Source organism: Chamaea fasciata, unplaced genomic scaffold (assembly GCF_029207755.1).
Source record: "Chamaea fasciata isolate MVZ Bird 193981 ecotype frontalis unplaced genomic scaffold, bChaFas1.0.hap1 SCAF_5, whole genome shotgun sequence".
Lineage (NCBI taxonomy): Eukaryota > Metazoa > Chordata > Aves > Passeriformes > Sylviidae > Chamaea > Chamaea fasciata.
The window spans coordinates 4,173,120-4,196,078 of record NW_027094090.1 but is presented as its reverse complement, the minus strand read 5'-3'; the positions used below and the strand labels follow the sequence as shown (position 1 = coordinate 4,196,078).

Genomic DNA, 22,959 nt, shown 5'->3' with positions numbered 1-22,959 from the left:
CTTCTCCCACCTGCTGTAACTCACCCTTTCCATGCTGCCACCCCAGCATCACCTCACCCCAAAACCAGTGAGGCTATGGGCATCCTGCCCCCCACCATCACTTCCAGCTCTTTCTGTACCACCTCAATGGCAGCGTTGGCTAACTCCAGTCCCCCAAATATCCAGCCAAACCTCTTCCCCTGCATCCACATGAGGACACTCATACCTCATGCATGTGCACTAAATTATCCCCAGCCCCAACCCACCCCTTCTGCACTCCACAATTCCCACGTGCAGCCCTGCCACACTCCCACATCCTGTGCATTAGAGCTCCACTTCCCCCAAAAAACATGTCAGTGCATCCCTGCCTTCCCACATTCCCCATACACATGTTCCCAGTCCCACAGTACCACTGCTTTCCCCCTCTGCACAAGTATTCCCAGAGCACACCACTCCCTACCCATGCAAGAGGGAGTCCAAGACTTGCACCCCCATCCTCAGCACTTCCCCTTGTGCCAGAAGAGTGAACCCCACACAACACATCCCCACCTGCAGTGGGCCCCCAGAGCCCCCTCAGCACCGGCCCCAGGGCACAAAAGGTGACCCAAAGATGAGCCACAACAACAGCACCACACCCTTCCACGTACACATCCCACCAGGAGAAGGGGCTGGCTGCCCCTTCTCCCTGCAGCTCATCCCTCTCCCAGATTCAGAACGTCCCAGCAATGTAACCAACAGTCCCCTCTCCCCTCCTGCACTCGTGTCTCCCCCTCCCCGGCACACTGTAGCCAGAGAGAGTGGGACAGATCCCCCCATGTCCCCACACCCCAGACCCACTGCCATAGAGCTTTCTTTTCTCCAACTCCAGCCCCAAAGTCCCAACTCCTCACCCATCCCCAGACCTACAGTCCTCCCTGGCACCAGGACCCCCTTGCCCCAGTGCTGCCCCACAGCTTCCCTCCCCATCCTCTCAGCCCTGTGCACTGCTCCACAGCCTGGCTCCCCTTCCCCACAGCCCCGAGCCCCAGCCCATGGGCTGGAAGACCCCAGCACTGCCCAAATCCCACCTCCCCACACCTTTCTGCCCTGCCCAAACGACCACAGCTCCATGACCCTCCCCTGCCAAGCACCCCCAGCTCCTGGCACTGCCTGACAAGCAGCAGCTTCCAGCTGCCCTCCCCACACCTCCACAGTGATACCCCACAGCCTTCCCCCACAGACCCCTACCCAGGGCCCCAGTGCTGCCCAAACCCACCTCTCTGTGCCCTCCTGCCCTGTTCCACAGACCGCTGCCCTTCCCAAATCACGGCTGTCCTCCTACCCTGTCCCCCAGACCCTTGCCCAGACCACAGCTCTCAGTGCCCTCCTACCCTGCCCCACAGACCCCTGCCCAAATCACAGCTCTCTGTGCCCTCCTGCCCTCCTCAAATCCCACCTCCCCACACTCTCCTGCACTGACGCCCGGACTCCGGCACTACCAAAATCCCACCTCTCCGTGCCCTCCTGCCCTGACCCCCAGACCCCAGCACTGCCCCAAACCACTTGCTCGTGCCCTCCTGCCCTGCCCGAATCCCACCTCCCCGCGCTCCTGCCCTGCCCCGGCGGTGCCCAGCGCTGCTTCCTTGGCGGGACGGCCGGAACCGGCAGGGCTGACGGAGCTCGCTCAGTCCGGACCCTGCTCGAGTCAGGACCACTCACAGCGACCTCCGAGGACCGTGTCCAGCCGCATCCCCCCCGGCCCAGCCCCAGCCCGCACTCACAGAGCTCGCAGTAGCGGTGGCAGCCCCGGCCCAGCCCCTGCAGGTACCGCTGCAGCACGTCGGTGAGGAGATCGCAGGCCGAGACCTGCACCGAGTCCCAGCCGAGGGCCTGGCAGATCTGCGCCACCGACACCCGCAGCAGCCAGCGGGAGTAGGTCTCGCACATCCCGCCGGGGCCGGGGGGCCGCGGGAGCTCTCACGCACCGCCCGCCATCGCCGCCATCGCCGCCGCCATCTTGGCGCCGCCCCGCCCCCGGCAGGCAGCGCCGCTCCAGCGCCGAGCGCATCGAGCGGGGCGGGGCGCGGGAAGGGCGCCCGGAGTGCCCGAGAGCCGGACCCGCGGGGACACGCCGGGGCCGCGGGAACGTCAGTGTGTCAATATCGGCGTCTCGCCGCGGTAAATGTCCCCCACTGCCCGAAGGGAGCTTACAGGAAGCACGCGGCAAGGCTGTTTACAAAGGTATGTAGTGACAGGACGAGGAGGAATGGCTTCAAACCGAGAGTAGTTTTAGATGGGATATGGGGAAGAAATTCTGCGCTGTGAGGGCGATGAAACACTGCCACAGGGTGCCCAGGGAAGCTGTGGATGTCACAGTCGTGGCGGTATTCAAAGTCAGGTAGGATGGGGCTCTGAGCAACCTGGGATAGTGAAAAAGTGTCCCTGCCCCTCACAGTGGGTGCAACAAGATCCCCTCTAAGGTCCCCTCTAATCCAAACCATTCTGTGATACTGTGATCTCTACAAATAATCTCAGTATCTCTAAATAAATATAAATATCTCAATATATCTCAGAGACAGCTGTCAAGAGGATGGTGCCAGACTCTCCTAAGTGATGTCCAGTGACAGGATAAGGAGCAATGGCCATAAACTAAACCTAATCACAAGAAGTTTCACCTCATCATGGGTACTTCCTTACACGGAGGGTGGCAGAGCACTGGAACAGGCTGCCCGAGAACGTTATTTTTCTTTTTTTCTTTCCAGCTGGCTGGAACAGCAAATCGGCAGCAATGAGGAATAAGTGTTTCTGGGAGAGTTGTTTAATTGGGAAAAAAAAACCCAAAACAAACAAACAAAACCCCCCCCAAAAAAAACAAGTAGGGAAAGGATGGAACTATTGTGGCAAAAAGGATCCAGTAACAAAATTTACAGTAACTGAGAGGTGTAGGAGGGGCAAGGAGGAGCAGAGCTCTTACTCAGCAGTGGCTGTGAAGATACAGAAGAGCTAAACTGTAACTCAGAAGTGGCATGTAACTAATCAGAGCCTGGAGGACAGAACTGTAAATAATAGAACTCTAGTATAAAAACCTAACTAGTTCATAAATTAGCACTTTGGTTTATGAGTACCAGCAGGACATTCAACCCCTCAGTACCTCCGCTGCAGGCTCTGCAGGGACACTCTGCAGTCTGTTCTATCAGTCGCATTCTCATCTCACATCTGCAGCCTGAAGAGCAGGACCTGGACCCAGAACAAAGTCCTGAAGATCCTGGTTTGGACCTTGTAACTCAAGGCCCTCAGGGTGGTGCCCCAGGGCTCCACACTGGGACCAGAAGGAGCTTCTGGGAAACCTGTGCCAGGGCCTCACACCCTTCACAGTGAAGGATTTCTTCCCAATATCCAAACTATCCCTGCCCTCCATCAGTTTAAAGCCATTGCCCCTTGTCCTGATGCTCCACGCCCTTATCCAAAATCCATTTCCAACTCCTCTGAAGCCCCTTCAGGTGCCAAAAGGTCCCCCTGGAACCTTCTCCAGGATGAAAAAAACCCTCAGGGTGTCTCCGCAGCAGAGGTGCCCCAGCCCCCTGATATTTACATTTCCATACACACACCGACAATGCTATAAACTGTGTATTCTAAATATTCTCTGTAGTGACTCACCTAATCATGAGTTAATCTTAAAAATTCAGCATCGGGAAACAGTAGCAATACAAAGAGATCAGTGTTCTAGCTGTGTGGTGCAGAGGTTATTCCAGTCTCCTTCAGCCCACAATACAATGTACCTGTCAAAGTAGGTCACTTCACTTTCAAAGACAAGGTGAAGCCAAAAAATCTCTTCCACTCTTCAAAAGCCACATCCACTTACATGTTTCACGTGGCAAATAAATTAAAAACGTAGAGCACAGACTTTTAAAAAATAAAGTTTCAAAGCACACTCAAGCCCAACACAGATATTTAAGACTCCAAGAACATTTGCTCCACAGACAACCAAAGGATCTGTTTCATGGAGGTGGTTTATTGTAAGAATTTACAGATTTCTGGGGCTTTTCCACTTCTTCACAAGATAACAGAGCAGTCTTGTTAACACAGACACAGGCAGGCTAAACCACATATGCTCAGAAGAGCTCCTCTTCACCTGTAAGGGAAATTGAAACAAATTAAAACCCTTTCATCTATTTATGTATTTATTTTAAACTGTTGCCTTCCCCAATTTGAATACTTCATTAATATTCCTTACCAGCCCCCAAACTACTAATCAAATGTATTTTTTCCTTTTCATTTTAAATTTCAAAATTTTCCTTACATGTTAGATTTTGAATATGTTCATGATAATATAGAAACCTCTTTAGCTATGTCTTACATACAGACATTTTAAAGTAATTGCTTTAAATCAGGCCACTATGCAAAAATTCAAACAGTAACTGCAAAAGAATCTAATAATAGAGAAAAAAAACCCACAGAAAATTATAACTCATATGGTATTATGCCCCCATGGACGTATTTTCCTTAAAATTACTGAAAATTAAGAACTCGTTGTCCAGACAGATTCAAACTGGAAATGTCCAATTTCACAGCTCTTCAGGAAGAACAGTTTCTGTCTGACCAAGACCACTCAATTCTGACTTCCTCACCTGACTTCATATTTTCTGTGTTAATTCATTTTAAAACACAACCCAGTTTCAATGGCATAACTTTACCTCTTGGATTTGGCTGACGTGCTTTTTCCGATTAATCCCTGGTTATGGTATTATGAGAAAAAACAAAACAAGCAGGTTAGGAAGCAATTCATGCAAACTCAGGCAAAATTCTGCAGGGATTTATGACCACAAATGTATTGTGAGGAGCACAATACAGCACCAAAATAATATAAAGTATATATTCCAGGCATTCTGTAAATACACAGGATATGAACACATGTATTTCCATACAGAACACGAATTTTTAACTGTTACAGTAACACACATGAGCTACATGCAGTTACAAATTGTGGTCGAAGCCCACACATTTGTAACCTGCAGCACATGCCTGCACAAAACCTCAGTCTCAGGCACACAAGCAGAACACTGAACTTCAAGTAAAACACATATTCCTTAACAATACATTCTAGAAATTCCCTCCTTGCAAACCCACCCCCAAACTCTCAGCCTCTGAATGCTTGATTTACCCAAAAGCATTTCAGGCATGCCATTTGCTCTCCCCCACTCAACACTACTGGGCTATTTGACCAGGCAAAGTAGAAAACATCCAGGTAAAAGGGAAGAGGAAGGAAATCCACCAAAGGCCAGAAAGGAGGAAAACCCTCACCTCTCCAGGCAAGGATGCATGGTGAGGCTGAAGATCTATTTTACCAGCTTTTAAACCATATTTGATCAGAAAAAAACTGCCAAACTTCACTCTGGTTAGTAGAACTGCACAAGCTGAAAAGCTTGGGAGCCATGCCAGGGACTGCCTTCCCTGTGGTTTTAGGGTCTACAATCCCAAACCTTGCCTGTTACCCTGGCACAAAAGCAGCCCATGAGTGCACGCTGATAGAAATACTCACAGAGCAGCAGCACCAGAGATGATCTCAATCAGCTCCTTGGTGATGACGGCCTGACGGGTGCGGTTGAACGTCAAGGTCAGCTTGTCAATCATCTCGGCTGGAAAAAGGCAAGGTTGGAGTTTAAACACAAAACAAATGGATAAATGCAGATAAAGAGGAGCTGTATGGGCAGAATATCCACGTGTCTTTTAAACCACTGCAAATATCAAGTGGTTTAGTGCACCTGACATTTTTTCCCTACAGGTAGTATTACCAGTAAACAATCTAGAAATCTGGGAATTCAGGTTGTCAGTTAAACATCTGCAGAACAGCTGGCAGACTTGTAAACACCAGGTAGGACACAGCTTATTATAACATAACACGAGCATGCATCATTTGCTTTGAAATTAGATTTCACTGTTAATTAACTACATTCTTATTTCCTTCAAGTTGTGGCAAAAGCAGACAGATTTTTCTAATTTTTTTCTTCTCAATTATTTTTAAACACAGAAATTATCACCTGTTTCTCTCAAGCTGGTCATCAGAGCCATGCCTACCATTCCAGGCAGCCCAGCTGCACATCACATCAGCTTACCACAATCACCAGTATCCTTCCAAGGAATATTCATATATTCTCTACTTGCTCCATGACAGGCGATATTTAACTATTCTTTAAGTTTCCCCACCTTTAAATTGTGCTGTACTAATTGTATTTGGTGAATGAGTAGGTACAGATTTATAAAAATTCAGGAATCCTCAGAGCTGCCACATGAGAGAACACAGAGAATATTTAGCCATTACAAGATTAGTTTAGTATTTCATATGCCTTTTAAATAATCTGTTCTTTCACTTCCAGTCCTAAGCTTGTTCCTTGACAGCAATCCTTCTTTCCAGGCACTAAATATAGCTCACATTTGAAACAGAATCTCAGTTGAACTGGCTCAAAAGAAACTACTCAAAGTGGAATTAAGATAGAAAACAGCTGATTTTTGAAGCAGGGAGGTCAGCACTTTCCTGCTGAAGAACTGAAGCCCTGAAAAACCCAGGGAGTAGCTTACAAGCATTCTTGCTGGCATTGTCCATAGCAGTCATCCTGGCACTCTGCTCACTGGTGGTGGATTCCTTCAGGGAGTAGTACAGAATGTTTGCTAGTGTGAACTCCTGGTAGTTTCTTAGCACGTCAGCATCAATATCGTCATAGATACTTAGACTTTCTGCAAAACATGGAAGAACAGCCTTAGAGACACCCAAGATTTACTACTTCCACCAAAATACAATGACAAGATTACTTGGCTGGGCTGTTCCATTACTTAAGGCAGCACAGAGGGATTTCCTGCACATATTATGTGTACCTTCAGAATCTCTATGCTAGTTATAATTCTGTTAACTATTCTATGTGTTTCAATTCAATTCTATATTAGGAAAGTCAGACCAAAGCAAAATACATTATTGCCATATTATATTTGACCCTCCCATACAATGCTGCAGAAACATTCTAGAGTATTTTTAGTGAGCAGTGAAAAGTCACTCACTACTCAGATTGTTCAGTGATGAAAATTTTGGAACTGAGTTTACATATGCACAATTCTTGCTTGAGACAGAACCTCAAACCAGAACTAGTATCCCCTTTCCTTTTAACCTCCTTGCCCCACAGCACCTTTGTAACACAGCCTTGGACTGATCCTGGCTAACATAAAACCATCTGTTAAACTTATGATACGAGCACCATAATAAGATGTTTTAATACCATATTCCCATTTTCAGAGTACTTCTCTTGTGATTCACCACTGTGTGTAACTGGTGGCTTCTACTCCCCACTTACCAGAACCAGCCACAGTTTCAAAGGAGAAGATTGGTTTTTCATCGGTCTTGTAAGAGATGACAGACCTGTACAAAAAGAGCAAAACAGGCTCTTCAGTTCAATTAACTCTAAACTGAATGGTTCAAATCAAATTAGAACAGACAACTTCTCACTTTCTAATGCCACAAAGTTTTGTGATAACCCTGATGAGAAGATCACGGATACCACATATATATAAAGTATACATCATACTATATATATATTGATATAATGATGTGCTGACTGTAAATATTACAGCATTCACTACACACAAGCCAAAAGAGAGTTCCAACCACAGCTACTAGAGAAAACAGCCCAGTTCTTCACACACACCAAAATCAAGAAGGGAACATGCCAAATCACAGTCAGTTTTCACATAACTTCATCGGGCCAATATGCTCTTTGAAGAGTTCTGCCAAGTATTTTTCCAGTGAAGTTTCAGTTCAACCTTACCTGAACCGATTGTAGATGACAGAGCCTTCATCAAATTCAAACCCAGAATTTAACAGCTCTAAAGCAATGGCTGAGGCATCTCCAAAGCTCGGAGGTCTCCGTCCCACCTCTTTGAATGTCACCAGGAAATAGTTGCCATGTGTCCTGCAGCAACAGCAAACCTGTGTTAGAACCAAATGGATGCTCTAAAGTACAAAGAGCAGCAAGACTGACTTACTGAGAGTAAATGTAACTTAAGGGTGTTCAGAACTAAATATTTTATTGAACTAGGGTCTGAAAGAAACTTTGCCTTTAGTTAAATTACAATAGCTTCACAATACACACACGTGTACCAGCTCCAGCTGCCAGCTTTCACGCTTTTATTTCAAGAATATAATAGTGCTGTGCAGCAGTTTCCCAAATTGTGAGATGATCAAAACTACTTTTAGGATATTTGCAGATTTTCTTTTACAGGAACTTGAATTTAATACAGCTCCCTTAAATGCAAATTCCTGCCAATGCCACACAATCTTCTAAACAGCCTTGAAATTTCTACCACAGAAAACAAACAGAACTCCAAACTAAACTCTTTAGTGATGTGAGTTTTGGGCCTAATCCTTTTTACCTTTGAAGCAGGCCTCTGATCTTGTCACCTACTCCAACCACCATAACCTCTTTCCCTGCATTTGAGAGGTTGGTAATTTCATTCTTCAAAGTTTTAGCAATGGATGTATGGATAGCACCACACAGGCCTCGGTCAGAGGACACACCAATAAGGAGGTGCTTCTTCTTGTCCTCAGGTGCCTTTATTTCTGCTTTCTCATAAAGAGCTGAAAAAAAAAAGATCATCACGTTTTTTAAGGGTGCCAAAAAAGCAAGTAAGTCATAAAAAACGCTCTGAATTATTCAAACTAAAACAAATACCAAAGGGGCTCCAGATCTCAGCCAGATTAATTTTATTTCCTTTGCAATTGTTCCAAGTCTGGACATGGTCAGACCAGAAGTGAGTAAGAAACAATTCAAAGCCTGTCACAGCTCTGATCAGATGTCACTCAGTGAAGCTCACTGTGCAAATTCTTTTGGAACCAGACTACTGGAAGGTTAAAAAGTCTTGGCATTTTATCACAACTATGAAAAACTCCTCTTCTGCTCCCCCCATGACTAAGTGCAAGAACTTTCTCTCACACAGAGCTCCTGTTCCATAGACCCTGGCAGGCTTCAGCTCCCTCTCAGCTCTGGCATACTTGGCTGCAGAAACCATCTTCATGGACTTGGTGATCTTCTGGATGTTCTTGATGGACTTCAAACGCCTGGTGACTGCAAGGTTAAAAGTTCAAGGTCACAGACTGCACTGGGCATAATGACTCAAACCCAAACAACAAAATGCCAACAACAGCCATCCAAAAATATTTTGCCATGTTTCTCAAAGAGAAAGAAATAAATAAACAAACAGCACACAAATAAACCTCAGAAAAGACCTCAGTATTTGCAGTAGGAGTTAGGACGTGGGAAAAAAAAATTCATCTTTACAATAGAGATGTTTTTTCCTTCAGACATAACATTCATTTAATATTTATCCTAACATGAAGTCTACTTACTATTCTCTTTGCTTCCACATCTACCTGTTTCACAAATTTATCAACTGAGGTATGGTGTCATCTTTCACAGATGACAAGCAGAGGAAACAAACCAACAAAAAAGTCCTCATAGTGTGAAGACAGAATAAATTTCCTCCTCTGTTTAGATTGTGGTAAAATGACATTTATAAAAACACAAATGAAAAAGAAACCAGAACAGGTATCCCATAGACAAGTACAACTCCAAAGCAGTATCCCTACATTAGAACTATGAGGAATGGCTTAAGTATTATCACGCTAGAACCATTCAGTGAATTCTTTCTTCTTCTAAAATGCTGCATGAAAGCACAAGGGAAAAAACATAAACGTAAGAGAAACTAAGTTAATTCTTAGAGGTGAGCAAAAATCTGGAGTAGCACATATGGTAAAATTATTTTTAAAATATATTTGAATAAAACTCTAAAAAGGCATTTAAATTACAGCCAAAACCACTTCTAGCAATTCATTTTCTGAAGGACACTTGTTTAATGTAATTAGCACTGCAGGCCTATATATCATTGTTGTGTATCACAATTATTTTACCCAAGAGAGGCTAAACAGAATTATATTTTAACATATTGTTTTCCTGCAACATTTTTCCTCTCTCAAGAGCAAACAAAACCTTTACTCACTGTCTTTTAGCGTTGCCATATTCCTGACTTGGCCCCTGAAAAGGAAGGCAGGAGAGATTAGGATAATTCACTAGCTCTCCAGCAAACCAACACCTGCCAAGGGCAAGTCCCTTTCAGAGTGATGAAAATTCAAAGATTTGCTGTTTCTTAAAAAACATCTTTGGCAGAGACAAGCCACTCTGACCTGTGGCTTGTATGCACACCTTCATCCTTCACTCCTCTATGTAATTTCACAGAATCAGTTAGGTTGGAAAAGACCTCTGAGATCATCAAGTCCAACCTATGACCGAACACAACCTTATCAACTAAACCACGGCACTGAGATCCACATCCAGTCTCTCTTTAGACACCTCCAGGGACGGTGACTCCACCACCTCCCTGGGCAGCCCATTCCAATGCCTAATCACGCTTTCTGTGAAGAAATTACTCCTAATGTACAACCTGAACCTATGTCCTCGTGTCCTGCCGCTGGCTGCCTGGCAGAAGAGGCCAACTCCCACCTGACTGCACTCTCTCCTGTCAGGGAGTTGTAGAGTGATAAGGTCACCCCGAGCCTCCTTTTCTCCAGGCTGAGCTTCCCCCAGCTGCTCTTCAGATAACCTGGACCCCAGATCCTTCCCCAGTTCCACTGGCCTTCCCGGGACTCGCTCCAGCACCTCATTGTCCTTCCCGAACTGAGGGGCCCCGAACCGGCCCCAGGGCTCGAGGCGGCGCCTCAGCAGTGCCGAGTACAGAGAAAGGTTTAACGCATTATCCACCGCCTTGGGTAATGGCAGGGAGTAAACGAGGGCATTAGAAGGGCAAATTAGAAATAATAATAATAATAAAAAAATTTAAACAAAGTTTCATGCAATGCAATTGGTTTCCAAAGACCATTGAAACGAAGCAGAGGAAGCCGCACCATTTCCTGGCCGGAGCAGGGTCTCCTGCCGTGTACAAACCTGTCCTTTAACCCTTGCCTGTCCCATTCACCCACCCCGGCCCAGCGCTCCCACCGACCGAGGACGGACCCTCCATCCCTGCGGGTCCCCGCTGCTCTTATCTGCCGGTGCCCGCTCCGCCGCCACCCCCCAGAGCCCACAGCCCCCCACGGGCCGCCCGGGGCCGCGACCCCGCCGCCCCCCAGGCGCCGCACGGCCGAGGGAAGCCATCCCCCCCTCACCCCGCAGAGCCGCCCCGGCCGTCGGGACGCGTTCCCCCGTGCCCACAGCGCCCGTCCCAGCCCGTGCCGGTACCATTGCGGCTGGACCAACGCGACCGCGGCGCCCCGGGCGAACATGGCGGCGCCTCCACCACAGCCCCGCTGAAGGTCAGCGCGCCCGCACCGCGCATGCGCCGCCCCGCCGGGATCCGCTTCCAGGGCGCCGCCGCCATTTCCGGAGGGGGCGGGATCCGGAGAGGCGCCGGGGCGGGAGCGGCGTCGGCAGCAGGGTCGGGACGGGACCGGCGCCATGGGGAAGTCGGATTTCCTCAGCCCCAAGGCGATCGCCAACCGCATCAAGTCCAAGGGGCTGCAGAAGCTGCGCTGGTACTGCCAGATGTGCCAGAAGCAGTGCCGCGATGAGGTAAGTGGGGGTGCGCTGGAGGCGGGGGGGTCCCCGGTCCTTCGGGCCGATCCGATCTCCGGCTGAGGACCCCCAGTCCCGGTTCTCCTGGGGTCGGGACCCCTTGGTTGGGGTCAGCTCTTGTGGCAGTTCCGATCTCGCGGAATCACAGGATGGTTTGGGTTGGGATTACCTTAAAATTCATCCACTTCCAACCCCCTGCCATGGGCAGGGACACCTTCTACTATCCCAGGGTGCTCCAAGCCCCGTGCAGCCTGTCCTTGGACATTTCCAGGGCAGCCACAACTTCTTTAGGCAACCTGTGCCAGGGTCTCACCACCCTCACAGAGAAGAATTTCTTCCCAGTATTTTATCTAACCCTGCCCTCTATTAGTTTAAAGCCACTGTCTCTTGTCCCATCAATCTCCCCTGTAAATGTCCCCAGTGCTTTTGAGGGGGACATTGTGGGAGCTGCAATCACACTTGTAGTATTTTATTTGTAGGATTTTAATACTCCCTTCATCTGTGAGTGTTGCAAATTGAGACAACGACGAGCAAAGTTTGGTGGTTTTTTTGCTTTATAGAATGGCTTCAAGTGTCACTGCATGTCTGAGTCTCACCAGAGACAGTTGCTGCTGGCTTCTGAAAATCCTCAGCAATTCATGGATTACTTCTCTGAGTAAGTCCTCTGTATATTCTTGCCCAGATCTTCATCCCTGTATCAGGTCTGCACAGCCACAACCTTGAGGCCCAATAACGTCCCTTTGAAGACACTTTATTATTTATTTATGACACTAATTTATATTGTGATACGTATTAGTGTCAGCTCTTTTTGTAATTAAAAATTTCGGCAGTGCCGCCTCTAACTTTAGGTAAGAGATTTCTGGAAGCCGTGATTTTTAGTCAAATCTGACAGTTTTGTCTTCTGTTTTAATCCTGTTTAAAGTTGCTCTGTGTTACAAATACATCACCTTTCTGTCCCTGCTGAGTGACTGCCACACACACACGAGCTAAAAGAGCCACAACAGTAAGAGAACAAGCCAGGGGAGGGACTGACATCCCCCTGCTTCTCCCAGGCCTTTGTCCAGCTGACCTACATGACAGCTGGGATGACTGGAGCTGTCCTCAGCATGAATCTGAAGTGAGGCTTTGTGCTGCAGCCGTGGAATTAGCAGGGAGATGAGTGATCCATCTGCCCCATCCACCTCTCTGCCCTTTGTGCTGCCCAGTGCTGTGTCAGTCAGCCTGGGGAGACACCTGGTAACAAAACACCAGCAATTAGTGGGAAGTGTTGAGATTCCTTTGCTCCATTTTATCCCTTTGAGAGGCTGTTAATCTCTTGGAGATTTAAGGTGTGTGCTTGTATCATATTGTGTTTCATCCTGCATTTAATCCTGCTCTACTAAAAAAGGGAAATTTGTCTGAATATCATCATGCTCAGCTCAAAAGAATAATCAGGTTTATACTGCAGATGTTTCATTGTTGATGACAACAGAAAATTGCTTCCTAGTTGTTAAAGTTTTACTAAAAATATTTTTTTTATTCCCTAAGAGAATTCCGAAATGATTTCCTGGAATTGCTCAGGAGGCGATTTGGTAAATATTTTGCTGTTTGTTTGTTTTTAGTCTTTTGTTGGTTCAGTGCAAGCCACATAATAATAATAATAATAATAATAATAATAATAATAATAATAATAATAATAATAATAATTCGGTATTTTAGGAACAAAGAGAGTGCACAATAATATTGTGTACAATGAATACATCAGCCATCGAGAACACATCCACATGAATGCCACGCAATGGGAGACTCTGACTGATTTTACAAAATGGCTGGGGAGAGAAGGTGAGTGTGCCTGCTGGGGTTGGGAAGTCTTAAAATTTTTGGGTAATTGAATTCATGGTAATTGATCAGTAAATATTTACGTTAGTTCTTTTTCTTTCTTCCCTTTCCCTCCTGTATATACACAAAAAGATCTCCAAACATATTTCTGTGCCAACCATTAGGAGTTTGCTTATGAAAACTCTCAGAAGTCTGGGATAAGTACATCAGTTGTGAGCCTTTCCTTGTTTCATCTGCTGGTCTGTATTTACTGGATGTGTTGCTGAATTCCAAATCAACTTTTAACAGTTGCCATTTAAAAATTAAAAACTGTGTCAAGAAGCAAGCACTCATTTTCACTCCTGGCCTAGTGGAAGGGCTAAAGCTAGAGATCTGCATATCTGTGTTTAATGGGAGGAAGAGAGATTAAATGGCACTGTGGTGTGACAGTTTACTTTGGCTCTGGGTGCCCCTGTCCTGCAGGATACTTACAGCAGTTACAGAGTGTTTGGAAAGTCAGTAACAATAGCACAGCGCTGCAGTATTTCCTTTAGTACCATACTATGACTGTGTATCATTTATACATCTTAGACTTCTGTCTTCTTGTTAAAACAGTGGAAAGGAAGCATTTTCTTCAATAAGGAAAGTATTGTAAAACACTTCATGCACTTTGTGATGTAATCTGGCCTGTGTCCAAACAGATCTGTGTGGCTGTGGGCAGAAACACATGGTACAGGTAATTCAAAGTCAATTTTAGCAGCCCAGTAAGGGGCATGTTGTCTCTGGTAAAGTATCTACATTGCTACAGTGAACATGGATAAAAAAATCTTGATACTGTAAATATTAATCTTACTTTGTTTTTCCTTGACTTTTTAGGTCTTTGTAAGGTTGATGAGACTCCTAAAGGCTGGTACATCCAGTACATCGACAGGGACCCAGAGACCATCCGCAGGCAGCAAGAACAAGAGAGGAAGAAGAAACAGGACCTCGATGATGAAGAAAAGACTGCTAAATTCATTGAACAACAAGTTAGAAGAGGTTTGGAGGGGAAAGAACTGGTGAGGAAAATTGCACTGTGTGAACCTTCAGCTCGAAGCTCCTTGGGGTTAAGTCAGTGGGGAATTCGTTGCGCTGGAATCCTTGCACTGGTATTTCCTTTGCTTCCTAACTTGGAGTTACATTGTACCCAGCTTGCATTAGTACTAAGGAAGTAATAATTTCTGCTCTTCAAGTGATTAGTGATTTAAAAATCACTCTTGAATTTAGAAATGGGGTGCAAACAATCCATTAACCTGCATGACGTGTCTTCATGTGTGGTATTTCACAGCTAATAGGGCTGCAGATAACACTGAGTGCCTTGTACACTGAGGAGATTGAGATAAACAACCAGGAGGATCTGGCTTAATCAAAATCCACATAGTGACAGGTTCTGTTATGGGGGTGCTGGTGTGGTTATTTGGGATCTGTTTATTTGGCATCATCCATCACCCCCATACACGTTGTTACCTGGGGCTGGAACCTCCCATTTGATCCTGGGTGTTGATGGGTACATTTAAATGCTGTTGTAAGCAATTACCTGCTTCTTAATTTAAAACTAATTGAAAATTAAATGGTTTGAGCCTTTGGTGCTTAAAAATTGGAAAGATACCAGAATTTCCTTTTTTGAGTTATCAGTCTGTCCAGAAACCAGTCAGATCATGCTGGTTCAGATAGAGAAAACTGCTGCAGCAAGGCCACTTGCCTTTTGTGCTGGAATTGAGCAAGTTTAGGCAGCATCTCTGTTAATTGGAGAATTTTGCACAGGAACATGTAATGAGATAATGTTTTCAATTTTAATCTTTCACAAATCAAACCAGGTTGAATATTACAGTTTCTGGTAACAATCTCACAGTAGTCTGTAAAACTGAGCTAATCAATGATCACCAAAAAATGATAACTTGACTCAGTTTTCTGTTTGATTCTTTAAATGTGCTTTGTGGTTTTTTTGGCAGGAAATGCCAGTCTATACTGAACTGAACAGAGAAAATGAAGAAGAAAAAGGTAACCAGCTTTTGATGGATGTCATTTTCTAGGACCTACTGGAGCTGCTTTTGTGATTCAGATGAAATGAGCATTGAACCCTACTTGGTGCTTCATAAAATGCATTGACATAAAGAGCACTATAATATGGAAATGCAGAGTATTCTGTATTACAAAGTTTAGTTTATTTTAAAAGCTAAACCAAGATATAGATTAGTAAATATTTTCAAATTCACGATTTTTTTCTATTTGCAGATTTTAAAAATTGTTAACATCCTTCAATGCAGTTATTTTTAAAGATAGAAATAGAGTAATGTCTCTTTATTTTTTAGTTACATTTAATTTAAACAAAGGAGCAAGTACTTCAGTCGCAGCATCTACTAAAACAAGGTGAGAAAAGAATTTAAGGCCAACCCTTACTGTTACAAAGCACTTGTTTGACAGTGGTATTTGTATAAACAGGAAGGTTTGTCTTGTCCTGAAATATTTGGAGTCTGATCTCTCATCCTCTCTTGGCATTCAGAAGGGGCTACTAGGTGACCTCATGGTTTGTTTTGTTTTAAAATTTTAAAATGGTTGAGCGGGTGTATCTTAAGTGTGAGCTGTGAGGAGCCTTCTTGAATTCTCTGTGCTTTGTGATAGATATCCATAAAGTAATAGGCAGTTACAGATCCCTCCATGGAGGGTGGGAAAGGGATCCAGCCAAAGCATTTGCAGTGATTCTATCTAGTCCCAGCTGCCTTCTGTGAATGGATATTCGTGACTTGTTAATTTTGGTTCCTAAAAGGTTTGATTGCCTTGTCTAATTGGAGACAATACCTTTCTCTGGTCATCGTTTAAGCAGCTAAATCTACCTGAAATAAATCTTCCTAGAGCTCTGGAATTTAATTGTCATCGTGTAACCACAAGCAATGCAGGACAAAAGGGATCAATAATGCAAATAATACTGACTTACAGCAGTCTGTGGAACTGTTTGATGAGCAGTACATCTTCTCATGTGAGGCAATATTGTAATTAAATGTATTGCAGGTAAAAAGAAAGCTTTCCCCTCATCACACTCAGCTCTTAGATAAGGTATCTGATGGGATATATGCCAGGCAGAAAATTAGACAGTCAAGCAGTTCTTTACAATAATAGATACAGATTGCAGGCTTTGAGGAAAACTTGTAAATTATCCCTAAGCATCGAGTTGTACTTAGGATGATTCTGAAACTTAATTCAGACTCTCACTTGAATAGTTTCAGTGAGGAATACTTCAGGTCCCTGCTAAAATTTGGCCAAATGTAAAATCATGTATCAAGTGGTCTAATTTCTTCACAACATATATGAAATACTTACCTGTAAGCTTTGAAATGGTAGTGTAGTAACTTCACAGCTAGATATGTTTGTCTTTTTAAATATGGACACTGCAGTTGTTATGTTTTAATTGTATGTTGCCCTATATGAGATTTTTTTCGTACTTCCTATTTGATTTGTGATTTAACGTGTGATTTTTTTTTCTCAAGCTCTATGATTATTCAGACTTCCTCTGAAATACAATTTTTCTCTTAAAGTTCCTTCTACTTCAATTCCTGTATCTTCATTCCTGTGGGGTATCTTCCCTGTGGGAGTTTGTCCAATATCCTCAGGACAGGCAGAACATGCAATTTGTCCTAAGGCCATATTAATTATTGCATCACTGTTCACCTCAGAGCAGCTGGCTTCATCTTTTAGGTTGAAACAATACCTAAATTTTTTTACTGTGTTCAAATATCTGTTATAAAAATGGCTGAACTGAAGCTGCCCATGGGCAGTTCTCACTTTACTTAGATGTTCCCTCATCTCTGAGATGTAACTTTTTGTGCTGATTGCTCTTTGTTTTCCACAATCCTTAGACTGTTTGCCTATTTTGAATATGGTTGTGCAGGTGACATTTGTTTGCTGGGTGTGGAGCTCTTTTTTACAGATTGCAAGGTGTTTTCTCCCAATGCCTGATAGCCTCAATATCTATCAGGAAGGAATTCTAGATATCTGCCATGTCTGAGAGTTCCTTTCTCCAGGTGACTTCTCTAAAGTTTATCCTTTCAAATTTGAAATCTTTATTTGCAGACCAGCTTTTGTCTTCTTCATTGAACTCAAGTCCTTGATCAGCTCTTTGCTTGTGCTGTGGTGAGCTGGTCATGGGGCTGTGTCCATTCTGCTGCACTGCCAGCAGTAACCCCCAGTGGACATGGAGTTTGCACCCCAAGGAGATCAGTTCTAGAGGAGGAGGTGTGCGGGGTCTGTCACAGCTGAAATCAAGCAGACCAGCAGGCCTTTTTGCACAGCCAGTTCTTCAGATGCATTTTGGTAGAGGGAAAGAATATAAGATCTGCTGTGAACACACCATCTTTATTTTCCAGCAGTGTCCTTGGACAGAATGCACTGAAGATGGTGGAGGGGGCAGTTAAAAGAAAAGAAGCAGCTCATAGCTCTGGTCAAAGCAAAGAGAAAAAGAAGAAATCTGCACTGGATGAGATCATGGAGGTAATAGTCATGCAGGATGTTTCTGTGTGCCCCTGTGCCTGTGCCAATGTTCCCTTCACCAGAGCATCCCTTTGAAGTGACCTCAGACCTTCAGTTCATGTGGAATTCCAACTTTGGCTTCTTACCAGGCAAAATAATTTCATTTCCCCCTAAAACTGGTTTCATATCCTCATAAAACTGGCTGCTCAACTCTGCCTATTTCCTGGATGACTGAGGTGTTGAAAGTAAAGATCCAGATTTTGCAAGAGAATAAAATACCTAGAAACACTTGCAAAGAAAAAAATACAAATCACCATAATTTTATAATGCGTTCCTGGATTCATCAAATCGATTTTTATGAGGCAAGATGGTACTGACTTAGCATTATTTAAGGTTTTGGGATTTTTTTTGTTCCCCACATGACATGGGATGGGAGAATTGGTTCAAAATTGTTCAAAGGCATGGGAAAGCTGCAGGGGAAGGAGGAAGTAAATGGTGATTTTTTGTTGTTGTTCTTTAGCTTGAAGAGGAGAAGAAAAGAACATCTCGAAGAGACTACTGGTTACAGCCTGTAAGTGACTTAAGAATTATCATTATACTAAATCCAGCCATTTAGAAATGGGATTTCTAAAGCCATTGTTGATTGGTGTAAAGATCCAAAAGCACATTGCAAACTAAATTCACACTTATTTTTCATTTTCTGCTTTTGAATCATTGTGGGCTGTTACATTAGATTGTGAATTCAAGTGTAACTGTATTTGTCAAAGAAACCCAAAAAAGTCCTGAGAGATGCTACTTTGAGACAATAATTTGACAGTACACACAGCTTCCTGTAAGCCACATCTTTGCTATTTTTGCTTCCTGCACTGTGCTGTACTATTAATTTAGATTGTAAAGTTGTTTGCACATTTTGGCCCTTTATTTTATTTTTTCTCTTCTTTCATATCTCCCAGGAAATCATTGTCAAAATTGTAACAAAAAAGCTTGGAGAGAAGTACCACAAGAAGAAAGCAGTTGTTAAGGTAAGGTGGGCCATGGGGCACATGCAGCATTGGTTTGGCTTTTCTGGAATTCGGTGCCTTAGGAAGGTTTGCTTCATGGTGCAGGTTGTTCAGCCTTAAGACAGCACTGTTGAGGACTGAAATGTCTCCTCACCTGTATTGGGACTTAGTCTGGACAGGGAGTGAACCTCTGAATTGGTTTCATGTAATTTATTCAGTGATCCTTTCGTATGCACAGTTTTGTCCTGTATAGTTTGTCCCTATTAACACATTCATCTTGGAGAATAATCCCTGTGTCCATGGGACGTGACCAGCAGAAATGCAGTTGGATTTTAACCCAAGACCAGTCAGTTCTGCACTAATATTTAAGCTGCAGGATCTCATCTGCACACAAAATCTCCAGGCTGGAGCCCCTGCATTTTGCTGCTTTTGAAACATAGAATTGCAGGGTCATAATGCCAGAGTTTGTTAATTTTGAAATGTAAATTTAGAGAGAAATGTTCAGTTTTTCTCATTGGCCTCTGCCTTTCACAACAGGAAGTCATTGACAAATACACAGCAGTTGTGAAGGTGATTGACTCTGGGGACAAGCTGAAGCTTGATCAGACACATCTAGAAACTGTAATACCAGCTCCAGGTACAGCTATTTTCTTCTGTTTCCAGTTTCTGCCACTGCAAAACTTATATATCAATTCTTTTAAAGTACAGTTTATCCACTTAAAAGTACCACAACCTCTCCTGAGAAGACAGGCTGAGAGAGTTGGGGTTGTTGGAAAACAGAAGGTGCTGTGAAGACCTTAGAGCACCTTCAGATACTTAAAGGAGTAGGAAAGATGGGGGCAAATTTTTCACAGAAGTTTGGAACCCTGTTGTGTAACTCTTCTCCTGTTTTTATTTCAGGCAAGAAAGTAATGGTATTAAATGGTGGCTACAGGGGAAATGAAGGCATTTTGGAATCCATCAATGAGAAGAGGTTTTCAGTGACAATAACCATTGACTCGGTAAGTATCAAACATTGCAAGCTCTTGTTTGCAGAGAACTTTCACAAAGAACCATGTTATCCTTCATCCTGCCTCACAGGTGGGATTTGTGGTTTGCAAAGTTCTGTGTACACCCCCCACCTGTCAACAGCCACATATTCCCACCTACCACAGGCTAATTCTTTGCTGTTTGCAGAGAATCTTTATAAAGATTCTAGGGTGCTGAATTTAGCAAGTTTTGAACTTGAAAGAGATTTGGAAAATATTTTGTGTGTTTATTTGGAACGTGGCTGTTGTGATATTGTTTTGTGGGAAGGTAAAAAAATTCAAAATATGCAAGGATGTGAATTTTCTCCTGCCTTTTCCAGGCTGAATGTGGGGCTTTATGTGCTCTTTTGTTGTCTTGTTTATGGGTAACAGTTATGATTAACAATCAGTCCGTGCCACCATGTCTGTGTGGCTCTTTCTTTGTTCTGCTCTGCAAAACCAATCTTTAAACTGATGGATAAAGCACCGAGGATATTGGCTCAAAGTCAAACTTCTTAAACACAGATTGCAAGAGGAAGACACTGTTAGATCCCATTCAAAGGAGGACTGCACAAACTCAGCCCAGACTGGATTCTGGAGGATTTGGGAAGAGACTGTGCAGATGCTCTGATGAGAGGAGGAACTTTGGTACTAAAAGCACCCTGAAAATCAAAGGACCTCTGGGATGCTGTTGAGGCCCTTTCACATTCTCTGGTCAGGCTGAAAATTATGAATCAAGGAACACTGTGTCACGAGCAAATCCCTTTTACCTCTCCTACTATAAACTCCCAGTTGAGAATTCAAGAAACAAACAGTTTTATGTTGTGATGTTATTTTTTTTTCTGTCATTCTCCAGGGACCTTTAAAAGGGCGCAGAGTTGAAGATATCCAGTATGAAGATGTTTCCAAACTTGCCTGAGGTTCTAAATCGTGCATCAGAGAAGATTTTGGTTCTCAAAACCTTTTTTCTGACATCTTTCAGGCAGACACAAGACTCTACCATGTCAGGGTTTTAATTGTGTGTGTATGTATTTATAATGTATATAGACATTACCAACAGCAAACTTGATTTATTTAAAGATAGCTATCGATTTGTTACATAAAATGTTTATGGAAATACTATCAGTGGAAAATTTTCATCTGATTTTATATCAAAGTTATAATATTTGCTTCAATTTCCTTTTGTAAAATGTAGCAGAGAGCTGCAAACTGGAGTATGTGGGCAGGTCCTGAAGAGAGAATTACCTACAGGGAAGCAGTGTGTGTTGGAGCCAGGGGAGTTTAAACAACACACTTCTCAATCCAGAGCCAAAATGGACCTCTGGGTGCAGGAACAAGGCAAGGGATTAAGGGAACAGCAGGAAGATACCAGTGCTGCAAGGGATTATTTCCTGGATGCTGTAAGAATGGTCTGGTTTATTATGTGCAGTCACCAGGTTTTTTTTGATCAGTGATAGTAGAATGCAAGTCATTGCTCCTCCAGCAGATTTGTCAGGGCTCCTGATAGTACTGATATGGAATTTGTCTTCATGTGGACTCAATATGGAGCTGCTCCATGGATATTACTTGTGGAGTGTCTTGGGATGCAGAAATGAATTGGGGGTTGCTCTTTTGATTTTCCAAAGCCTTTTCCTTTCTTCCATTGTTGCTCTGCTAAATGAGTAATGTTACTCATGCTAAATGATATAGCGTTACTTGTTTTATTTTTTTAAAGGAGTCACATTTTGTACGAAGTTTAATTTCTAAGGCACTTCAGGAATAAACAGAAACCATTCTTAGGCTAGTGTGTTTCTTACCAATCTTTCTGGTGCCTGAGGCAGCAGTTGATTTAAGTCCACCAAAGGGCACAGTGAAGTGCTAGGTTGGTGCACCACATTATTTGGCAGAGAAAATAAATACAAAATGTATTTGGGCAAAATAAAACCCATCACCTGAAGATTGTGTATCTCTGGAACCTTTTTCCTTTCCTTGCCTCGAAAGGTATGTTGATTTGTGGTTTCTAGAGGAAACCTGCACAAAACTAGGAAGTCTGCAGAGGTTTAATGAAGCAGTTGCTGTCTGGGGTAGCCTGGAACAACCTCACCCAGGACATCAGCTGTCTTTTCAAGCGTAAAGAGTGCAGAGTTCCGAGAACTGGAGGCAGAGAACACTTGTCTGTAAATTCAGGCTCTTTGTGCAGCCTGGGCTGTGTAAACAGCACTGCCCTCTCCCAGAGAACAGGTAGTGAGAGAAAGGAGGTTTGTAGGAGGGTAATGAGGGCAATGACAGAATAGAGCAGCTTCTGTAGCACTGAAAATAATTACACTTGACATTCTGCAACCTGATGAATTACAGTAAATACAGTAGACAAATTATAAGTTGTGTAGGGAAGACCAGAGAGTGGTAACTCACTGGTTGAACTGGGGAAGTGGCTGCTGCAGAATGTTGTGGAGGCCAGAACTGATGGATGAGTTGAAAGAAGCAATAAATGATATGTAGGAAGTTGCTGTCACTTCCAAGAGGAACTGTCAAGACACATTTCAAAACCACATTGATCCTAATACGGCTGCAGGAAAGATCCTGTACCAGCTTTTAGTGCCTAAGTGAAGGAAACCGAAGTTGAGAAGGGCAAGGACGCTACTCGAGTTCCGTTCCTAGATTAGGGCTGCTGAAAAGGGTAAGACCAATGAGTTTTAATAAGGTGTTCAGAAAGCAGAATTTTAAATCCAGCTTTTGGTAAATACACAGGTATTTCTGTTTCACTACTGATCTCAAGCATTGCTGAATGCTCTTGAGAAGTAAATGATCTTTTGGGAGCTAAAGCTCCCTGGAAGGGAAACTTCCAGTACTGATGATTATTTCTATATAGTGTGAATGTTTCCCACTTTCAAAGATTTGTATCTGCACGAAGGCCCATTCTGATGTTGAATTTTCAGAAAAAGGCTGGAGGCTATCTGAGACTCATCTAATTAATTTCTTGCCAGTATAGCAGCAACAATTATTTCAAGGACCCTCCTAACCACTTGTTAATCCATCTTTAAATACTGGAGACTGCTCATGGTACTCATTCCAGACCCACATTCCTTTTCTTTTAAAATTCCTTTGCTT

General features: G+C 43.8%; 3 protein-coding genes across 7 annotated transcripts in view; 1 reads left to right on the top strand and 2 right to left on the bottom strand.

Annotated features, from left to right (window-relative positions):
- Positions 1-1,955, bottom strand: part of TAF3 (TATA-box binding protein associated factor 3) — a 113,918-nt gene extending 111,963 nt beyond the window's left edge. The window contains exon 1 of the mRNA XM_066182686.1: positions 1,740-1,955. Coding sequence (XP_066038783.1) covers positions 1,740-1,905 — 166 coding nt within the window. The 5' untranslated portion in view covers positions 1,906-1,955. The remainder of the gene's footprint in view (positions 1-1,739) is intronic.
- A 1,995-nt stretch (positions 1,956-3,950) lies between these two features.
- Positions 3,951-11,315, bottom strand: ATP5F1C (ATP synthase F1 subunit gamma). Of its 3 annotated transcripts, XM_066182683.1 has the most exons (10): positions 11,232-11,315; positions 9,997-10,031; positions 8,934-9,065; positions 8,374-8,578; positions 7,770-7,913; positions 7,299-7,363; positions 6,535-6,690; positions 5,498-5,594; positions 4,653-4,690; positions 3,951-4,090 (listed from the first exon to the last, which is right to left on the bottom strand). In XM_066182683.1, exons 1-9 carry the CDS (start codon positions 11,273-11,275, stop codon positions 4,684-4,686), a joined length of 885 nt encoding a protein of 294 aa, XP_066038780.1. In that variant the 5' UTR covers positions 11,276-11,315; the 3' UTR covers positions 3,951-4,090; positions 4,653-4,683. The 3 variants fall into 3 exon arrangements, with proteins under 3 accessions (XP_066038780.1, XP_066038781.1, XP_066038782.1); XM_066182684.1 differs by lacking the exon at positions 4,653-4,690; XM_066182685.1 differs by lacking the exons at positions 3,951-4,090; positions 4,653-4,690 and having other exon boundaries at positions 5,494-5,594.
- Positions 11,316-11,414: 99 nt separating this feature from the next.
- On the top strand, positions 11,415-21,647 carry KIN (Kin17 DNA and RNA binding protein). Of its 3 annotated transcripts, none has more exons than XM_066182681.1 (13): positions 11,415-11,561; positions 12,125-12,219; positions 13,092-13,135; positions 13,263-13,385; positions 14,238-14,419; positions 15,353-15,401; positions 15,713-15,770; positions 17,765-17,885; positions 18,385-18,435; positions 18,818-18,886; positions 19,403-19,502; positions 19,766-19,866; positions 20,729-21,647. In XM_066182681.1, exons 1-13 carry the CDS (start codon positions 11,448-11,450, stop codon positions 20,789-20,791), a joined length of 1,170 nt encoding a protein of 389 aa, XP_066038778.1. In that variant the 5' UTR covers positions 11,415-11,447; the 3' UTR covers positions 20,792-21,647. The 3 variants fall into 3 exon arrangements, with proteins under 3 accessions (XP_066038778.1, XP_066038777.1, XP_066038779.1); XM_066182680.1 differs by having other exon boundaries at positions 11,417-11,561; positions 17,762-17,885; XM_066182682.1 differs by lacking the exon at positions 20,729-21,647 and adding an exon at positions 20,398-20,641 and having other exon boundaries at positions 11,417-11,561; positions 17,762-17,885.
- Positions 21,648-22,959: the final 1,312 nt, after the last annotated feature.

Excerpts from the sequence above, each read along its gene's own strand:
- ATP5F1C (XM_066182683.1), bottom strand. The coding sequence starts at position 11,275 with ATGTTCGCCCGGGGCGCCGCGGTCGCGTTGGTCCAGCCGCAATG. Across the intron at positions 8,579-8,933 it reads CTATGGAACAGGAGCTCTGT|CTCTTTATGAGAAAGCAGAA; the intron begins GTGAGAGAAAGT and ends TTTTTTTTTCAG. Across the intron at positions 6,691-7,298 it reads TGAAACTGTGGCTGGTTCTG|AAAGTCTAAGTATCTATGAC; the intron begins GTAAGTGGGGAG and ends CATGTTTTGCAG.
- KIN (XM_066182680.1), top strand. The coding sequence starts at position 11,448 with ATGGGGAAGTCGGATTTCCTCAGCCCCAAGGCGATCGCCAACCGCATC. Across the intron at positions 11,562-12,124 it reads AGAAGCAGTGCCGCGATGAG|AATGGCTTCAAGTGTCACTG; the intron begins GTAAGTGGGGGT and ends TTTGCTTTATAG. Across the intron at positions 13,136-13,262 it reads ATTGCTCAGGAGGCGATTTG|GAACAAAGAGAGTGCACAAT; the intron begins GTAAATATTTTG and ends TCGGTATTTTAG.